The 9,387-nt window shown below is 29.6% G+C and overlaps 1 protein-coding gene across 1 annotated transcript; it reads right to left on the minus strand.

Annotated features, from left to right (window-relative positions):
* Positions 1-6,700: 6,700 nt before the first annotated feature.
* Positions 6,701-7,236, minus strand: LOC112524783. The gene is made up of 2 exons (XM_025134735.1): positions 6,919-7,236; positions 6,701-6,781 (listed from the first exon to the last, which is right to left on the minus strand). Exons 1-2 carry the CDS (start codon positions 7,234-7,236, stop codon positions 6,701-6,703), a joined length of 399 nt encoding a protein of 132 aa, XP_024990503.1.
* Between the last annotated feature and the right edge of the window lie 2,151 nt (positions 7,237-9,387).

The following is a 9,387-nucleotide window of genomic DNA, read 5'->3' on the forward strand; positions in this document are numbered from 1 at the left end:
ACAAATTTTTGGTCACAAGATGACATTTTTTTTTTGAAATATTGAATATTATTGAAGTTGGTGATACCTACAAATCTCTATTAATAAATTGAACGAAACCAATATAACTTATGTGAACTCGTGTGATGTGAACAATATGAAAAATAGAGGGGTAGATTCGTAACTTTTATAAATAGAAGGCAAACGGATTCATATGTGAACTCATGTGATTCACATATCAACTATGTATTCATATGTAAACCTGTTTAATTCATATATGGATTATTTAATTGATTCACATATGAACCCCTGGATTCATATGTGAATGAGTTAAATTGTCCACACAAGAACTAATTAATGGGTTTGCATATGAGCATATAGTTCATATGTGAATCATACAGGTTCACATATGAACCCATTTGTTATCTATTTGTAAAAATTACGAAAATACATCTCTATCTTTCGATAGCCATGCGAGGTATTATCCGATATTTTACAGTGAAAACCACAAAATGAACATTTCTTTATGTTTATATATAATATATATGGTATAGAAATTTGTTGTCATAAGTTACATCTTGAAAAACGTTATGACCTTGCTATGACTACCAATACTTAAAGTTTGACCTTACTGTCACGTCATGCCTCACATTATTTAGAACCATATGCGGATAAATTTAAATAAGTTAGAATGTTATTGTTATCTTAAATTGGATTTAAGAAAAGGACCACCCATCTTTGTTTTTTTATGAATAAATTAATATAGTTTTCTTTTTTAGTTTATCATACAAATACAAGGTCGACGGTTTTTATTTGAGTTTTCTCGACTTCAATTTAAAACAATTAGACCATTTCAACGTAATTTTTAACGTAAAAAAAAAATTCATCTTCAACTTATTACATTATTTTTAACACTAAATATAATATATTTATTTATTATTTTTATTAAAGTTGATCACGCTTTTTGTCTCGGTGGTTTATTGAAAACTTTGGTCATCGACTTCGTTTATCATAAATCTTTCTTAACAAATTTGCCTTTTAAGATGAGAATTAAGACAAGAAGTCTATCATGTATACATACACATACGTGTGTCTATGTATATATATATATATATATATATATAGAGAGAGAGAGAGAGAGAGAGAGAGAAAGAGAGAGGGAGGGGGGAGGATCAAACGAAAATATCAACTATTTAAGATAATATGAAAACAATTAAATTATATGTGATTTTACATCAACAGCTAAAAAGTGTGCAACCAACTCTATGGCCGCGTTTTCAAATCGTAAGTAAAATTGTGTGAATCACATGTGATTTTTTTTACATAACATATATATAATAATTCATCAAGTCAATAATATTAAATAATTTAACTTTAAAATAATATATTAATATTTAATGCCAGATATTATGTGCAGTAAGCATATTCCATATGCCAAAGAAGCAAGTGTCCATGTCGAATGAGACAATATTTTGTTGTCTTTGTAATATTATTTTATATTTTTATTATAACTCAGATGTTTAAATAAGAAATCATATTCATGTATATATTCATTTTCTGTTATTATTTTATTTATTAAATTTTAATCATTTCATTTTCTCTAAATAAATATATAAAACATACAAATTAAAATTGATACAAAACAATATAAATTAATTATTATAAAACAATTTTTTTTTAATTTTGTTTATTGTAAATTTTTATACAAGTTTTTGTATTGATGAATTAAATTTCTTATTATCTCATTATACTGTCATATTTAAGTTATTTTTCTTGCCCACAAGATGCAAAAAAAAGTTGTTCAAACAACAATAAAATGGTGCCAGAAATGATGTTGAGCGTGCATATGAAGTGTTTCAATCACGTTGGGCAATAATTAAAGGGCCATCATAATTGTGATATTATACAAACATGCATAATTTTGAATAATGTGAATGTCGATGAAAGGAGAGAACTGACATGTTGATCAATTGGATCCATGAAGAGGTAGACAGTTCAAGACAAATATTTCAAGGCTTCTACTCATGAATTCCAAAAATATCTTCACGAGGTGCGTTCAAATAAAGTTCATTTTCAACTCTGCTCTACTTGGTTGAACATATTTGGTAGAATCGAGATTACGAGTGATTTATCTATATTATCTTATTAAACAAATTTAGCAAAAATCTTAAAGTCTTAAAATTCTAAATGACCAAAATACCTTTTATACTCACTTTTTCACCCCCTCACCCCTCACATACACTCACCCTCTCACAACCGATTTTTTTAAAAATTATAATTTTAAATTTACACTTTATACCTCTATAATTAATTAATTAATTAATTAATTTACGTCATTTACTTTTAAATATTTCATTTTAAACTTTTATCAAATTAACATACATGATCGTATATCAATTAAAACATGTTTAAAAAATACATTTTTATTTTAACAAGTTACACCATTATAATCGTCTCGTTAATACCTTCGAAATGAGTCCAATATTGAATACTTTTTGACTTAATTATATTATTATATATTATATATACTGTGAAAAAATATTTTTAATATTTACGATTTATACTTTTATAGTTGTTTATTTATATATATACTATATATTTTGGGGTTAGGCTGTCCAAATTGCACTGTATAATATGTTTTGAATTAATATGTTCTTGGGTTTTTTTGAAATATATATATATATACATGTATTAATTCAATCTTAATCTGAGTTTCTGGACAAGAAAGAGGGTAAGCAGTTGAAATTTCATTCTAAAACCCATCTTTTTTTGTCTTTTCATGGCTTATGATCTGTCAAATTTGTAGTTTTCTTTATTGATTTTGAGTGTTTATCTTAAAACTCAAGTTTATTGGTTCTTTGCTCTTGGTGTAAATTGAATACATTTGTGGAGTCGTTTAAATATGTTGGATTTTAAATATATTGGATTTTAAACTGTCATACAATGTTTTGCATCGATAGTCTGTAATTGAAACCATAACTCTTCTTTATTCAAATTGTATTAATATGTAAAGACCAAGTGTAACATATATCATCGTTAAATCTTATCTTATAAAACCAGTGGAACTTCAAAATCGTTAAAATTCATGGTTTCCGCCGCATTGCGCGGGTACACAACTAGTATTACTATTATTATTTAGTGTTACTTTTTATAAAGATTAATATTTTTATGGATTTTACACTTTTTTTAATTATACTATAAAGTTATATTTATGAGGGTGTTTGGGATTGCTAATTTGAAACAGCTTATGTTTTTCTACAAAAACACTTATCAATTTATTATAAGTTAGAAAAGTTTAACTTCTTTAAAAACTCTTTATTACCGGTTTGGTACCGGTATAAATTGTTTATCCAAGCACTCAAAAATACTTATTACCGATGTCACACCAGAATAAGTAATAAGTTGTTTTTATAAGCAATCTCAAACACCTCCTATGTTTTAATTATTTTTTGAATATGTTAACAAAATATATAAATTAATAAATTAAAGTTAATATAGAAAAAAGAAAATTAATAAATTATATTTTAATCTTAATTTTAATTTTCTTTACATTTTTCTAATATATATATATATATATATATATATATATTAAATTTATATAATAATCTATAAATATAATTAGAGTTGTGGAGTTCTATTATGGAAAAAATATGACAAGTGAGGTTTTTAGAGGTTTCATTACTCTAAATGCTCTAATTTAAGACATTAATTATAATAAATGAAGTTTTATCATCTTTTATAAATATCTCAATTATAACAAATTTTTGTGTGTGGATTAATCTGTCTGATAAATTATAAAAGCTATTGTTTGAAAGAGTTTTTCATAAGTGGAAAGAATGTACTTTTTTAATTATGAGATACACGTTTGAAAAGGGACTTGACTTTTTGCATGAAGTTCTCTCTAAAAACTTATTGAATAAATTATTTTCTATGTCATTAAGCCACTATCAAACAATCATATATAGCTGACCGAATAAAGTATGAGTTCCATTAAACTTATTAAACTGTTAAGAAGCAAACCCTAAATTTACAGTTAAAATCACAATCACACACACATAAATCAAATAAAATTTTAAAATTTGTAATGAACCACAACAAAAAATGATAACTATGCGTCTTTCATAGAATGATAAAACCAATATATGTTTCTTTACCAACACAGTTATCGTATAAATTCATATGTATGATAACTGATAATATTAATCAAACTGGTTGAATCGATTTATATTTCAAGAAAGAAAGGTGTCACGGGAGAAGGAACCCATTGACATCACATCCTTGTTTTTTATTTTGTTTTTAGAAATGAATAGTCTGTTTTTTCCCTTGTTATATTTCTTATATTGCTATTTTTTGTGGTTTTTTATACTGAATTTGGATATATTTTGTGACAACTTAAACCCAATTTTATATTAATGGGTAACGAAAAATTTGAGCATCTTATAAGCTTAACTTGTGTTATATCAATAACTTTTATCAAAGTTCTTATAGCTTTATTGGACCAGTCTACAACTTTCAACTTGAAGAGTTACAGTTATGGATGTAAATGATGTGAATCAAGTTCGAATATGAATTAATAAGTTTTTACATATATTTTACAAATTATATTATAGAACTAAAACTATATATAAGAAAAATCAAGTATCTCCCAAGTTCTTGGAGTCAATATATAATATAATTTTATTGAATGAAGGATAATATGGTAATTAGTAGAAAGCATCTACGATATATGATCAATACATGCTCATCTTCGATGACAGCAACAGAAGTCTGGTCGACGACACAAACATATGATCTCGATTTTCTTAACGATTCTAACAAATCAAATCCGGTTTTATGATAATTATATCATCGATTTTTCTCTTGATTCTTTCTTGATCATATATCACAATTATGGGTTATTATATTATTAAATTTCTTAATTCTTTCTTGATTAAATCTCGTATTCCTTCAATATGAATCCAAATCCAAAAGCGATCTTGAGCAAGATGTTGATTTTGATCCTAAAACTATAATGCTACATGTGAATATAAGATTAATTTGTGAATCATTCAGGTTCATATATGCACATGACAATGAAAACAATTGATATCGCATGAGAATCAGTGATTTCATATGTGAATCAGTTAAATAGTTCATATGTGAATCATACCGTTTCAAACATGCACATATAGTTCATGTGTGAATCGATTAAATAGTTCGTATATGAATCACACGGGTTCACATATGCACATATAGTTCATATGTGACATGCATATATTATAATTTGTTTGCTGCCTATTTGTAAAAATTACGAAACTACCACTTTATTTCCGCATAGTTATCATGTGACCGAATTATTCGATGCTACACAATCAGTCGCTCAAATCTTTGATGTCAAGTGTTTAGTGGAAGAGCTAGGACCACTTCTATATTTCTAATATATTTGATGCTTCTCAAACGAACCTATGATATATATATATATATATATATATATATATATATATGACATATATATTTGCGGCATAAATCCTATCTTGAAAAATGTCGTAGTCTTGCTATGAGTATTTTTTTTATTAACCTGGATATCCAACCCGCTCTACAAGGTAGGCTATAAACCTCTAGTTAATGACTAACCCAACAGATAAAGTACATAACATTACATAGCCCATTTTAGGGATTGACAACTTACTCAGTTAGTGACTTTGACACTGATGTTCCCAAGCGGGTATTGTCGGATAAAGTGAATTCAACAAAAGACGTCTGTTGGTATTCCATTATTCCTTCGCCTTTTACGATTACATATCTTTCCGGCTAAGGAATTGGAAATCCTTCTCTTATTCCATGACTCCAATTTGCATTTCATTCGGAAAAAGTCATCCTTTCCTGAACAATACCTTTATCTTTTGATCCAATAGTATTTCATTAGATGAGAACAAATTTGATAATTCAGATAACTCTAGATTTTAAAGAATATACTGAAGATGCTATAAGACTTAAGGCATAATACAAGTGTGCAGAAAATCAACCGATCCAATTAGTACTTACTGACAATAATTAGATATCCAATTATAATTTGATTAGATCGAATTTAAAATTTCAATATTCAACGGTATGTTCTTGGATGGTAATCCAGAACCGACCCAATCCGCTTATCCATCCGATCATCATCCAACAATCAATACAATTATCATCCAATAATCTATCCAATTAATAATTAATTTAATATATACAAATTAAAAATTGAAAAAAAAAACAACATATATTTTTAAAATTCGAAAATCAAAATATATTTTGTAAACTAAAAAGTTAAATTGAAAAATAAAAAAACAAAATCCTAATATCATATTCTTTTAGGAGGTGTTTGGTTCGTAAATTCTGAAGAAATCTGATGGAATTGGAATGTTGAATTCCATTGATCAAATTTTATTTCTCGTTTGGTTCATTTTTTTTTCACGAAAGTAATTTTCAAGATCCTACAAATTCCACAAATAAAGGAATTTAACATTTTTTAGCAACTACATGGTATTTTCATGGAATGAAATTATCTATTCTCATAGTAACAAATATGCCCTTAACAATATACCCTAATCTCATAAAACCCAATATAACCATCGTCGACCACCTTCGACCACCGTCGATCTGAATCACCTTCGACCACCGTCGACCACCGCCATCTGAACCACCGCCGACTACCATCGATCTGAACCACCGTCGACCACCACCGATCAAAACAGCCATTGATCTAAACCACCGTCGACCACCACCGGTTTGAACCACCAATCTGAAGCACCGCCGGCCACTGTCGATCTGATCCACTGTCGATCTGAACCACCACCAATCAACGCCATATGAACTACCATGGACCACCACCGATCTGAATCAATGTCGACCATCGCCATCTGAACTACTATGGACCACCATAGATTTGAACCACCGCCAACTACTACCCATCTAAATCACCACCAGCCACCACCGATCTGAACCACAACCGACCATGACTAATATGAGCAACCACCAATATGAACCACCGCCGATCTGAACCACATCCGACCACCACCACCTGAAGCACCATGGACCACTACTGACCTGAACCATTGCCGACCACCGACGACTACCACAGATCTGAATAACCGTCGGACACCACCGACCACCAACGATTTGAACAACCACCGTCGCCACCGCCAATCTAAACAACCGTCCATCAGAACCACCAGTGACCACCTCCATCTGAACCACCACGGACCACCATCGATTTGAACAACTGCCAACCACCGTCATCTAAACCATTGCGGACTACCATCGATCTGAACCACCGGGACCATCGTTGATTTAGTAACATCATTTGGTTTATGGTTATATTTAGGTTGTGTATTTTATATTGTTTTACATATTAAATTATTTTTAGTTTCAAAAAAATTAAAATTTTCAAAAAGGACATTTTGATCATTTACTAATATTTCATTTCAATTCTAAAGTTACATTATGTGAACCAAACATACATTTTCCAATTCCTTAATAGATTCCATTCCAATGTATGTTAACCGAACAAGTGGTCAAATTTGACAACATTCCATTCCAATTCTTTTAAAGTCAAGTTCCTTTAACAAATTTCATTTCATTCAAAAACATTTTGCGAATCAAACGGCACCATAATCTCTTCACTGGATAGTGAGTTCTCGTCTCCTTCATATTTGCCAACCACCATAAGACTTCCATAATCCAAACTTCATCCAAATCACAGATCCTTCATCCACAAGACTTCCTATTTTCCTCAATCTCGTCCTACATCTGGTGCTTGATCTCGTCCTCGATTTGGTCCTTTATGATTCTAAATCTCAAAACGGATTATCCTACAAGCTTGTAAGTATTTGTTTAGATTTGCTTCTAGCCTAAAATGGTGAATTTCCCCCCGATTATTTCAGTGTTCAATAAGTCGAGAAAGTTTAAAAATGTTCAATATTTAGTTTAATGTTTGAAATGGCTTCAAAATATGTGTTGAATATTATTGATGGTTTCTTCCTTCTTGGGGTTTGATGACTTCTGATTTTTTGAACTATTCAATCATGGTTTCATTCCTTTAACTTGTGTCACTTGATTGAAGATGGATAAATGAAAATGGATTTAGTTGCTGCAGACTTGTGGAACTTTTGTCGGATAGATCTAATCCAATCCGATCCGATCATTCATTGGATGTAGGATGGATCCGATCCCATTCAATTTACATTGAATGGATCCAATCCGATCCAGTAGATATCCAATGGGTTGAAAAGAACTGATTCAATCATCCATTGGACTGGACTGGATTGGATTGGATTGAATTGAATTTGGATCGGTTGACAAAATCGAATATCCAATTGATGATTGGATCGATCCAATCCCATAGATATCCAATGGATTGCAACGAACCGATCCAATCATCCACTGGATTGAATTGGATTGAATTGGTTGCCCAATCTTAATTGGATTAGATCGGTTTGGTTTCCTTCAAATTCAATAGATATCAACAGATGAACATCCCTAGACATAACTATAAAAACAACTAAAAAATACAATGAACAAAAATGGACCAAAAGAATAATGTGGATAAAAATGACGGAAAGCTGACAAGAATAACCCAAAATATTTTAAAATATGTGGCAGCCCCCTGACTGATGAGATCCGCCTTTTGACCACCTTTCAACACCCTTAAGCATCGGCTAGGGCGCTGTGTGTAAGGGGCCTACCTCCCGGCCGATTTTTTAATTTTTTTCCATTTTCGTTCATTCCCGATACAACACTATTTATTTTGCTCTTTTCCAATACAACACTATTTATTTTGCTCATTTCCAATACAACACTATTTATTTTGCTCCTTCGCAATATAATAATATTTATTTTGTTTCTTCCCAATATAACACTATTCAATTTTATCTTTTTCCTCCTCAACCCCACAATATAAACAATCCAAATTTCATATTAACAACACTTCAATCTTCATTACCTTACTACAATCATCATTACCTAATACAATCTCCATTACCGATATTTAATCGTCTACATTATGGTAAGTTTACTTATTTTATTTTTTATATGATCTCATTTTTACAATGTATTAATTTTTATATGATATCGTCTTTAGAATGTATTAATTTTAATATAATCTCGTTTTTACAGTGTACTAATTTTAATATGATCTCGTTTTTACAATACTAGAAGTGTACTCGCGCAATGCAGCGAGGTACATCGTGATTTTAATATTTTATTTTATTTTTTATCTCAGTTGATGTTATAATATGACATTAGGTGATTTTGAGAAAGCGATGATGTTTTTATTTTTGAATAAAATATATGTTTGACGATATCATAAAAATTTGACAAAAATATATCGATATTAGTATCAAATTAACTATTTGAAATTCCTTATTTTTTGTGTAATTTTTTAATCCAATT

The sequence above is a fragment of the Cynara cardunculus genome (genome assembly GCF_001531365.2).
Source record: "Cynara cardunculus var. scolymus isolate 2C chromosome LG 13, CcrdV1, whole genome shotgun sequence".
Taxonomy (NCBI): Eukaryota; Viridiplantae; Streptophyta; class Magnoliopsida; order Asterales; family Asteraceae; genus Cynara; species Cynara cardunculus.

Coding starts and splice junctions, on each gene's coding strand:
- LOC112524783 (XM_025134735.1), bottom strand. CDS start 7,236: ATGACGGTGGTTGGCAGTTGTTCAAATCGATGGTGGTCCGTGGTGGTT. Junction 6,782..6,918: donor CAGATCGGTGGTGGCTGGTG/GTGATTTAGATG, acceptor GTGGTGGTTCAG/ATCGACAGTGGATCAGATCG.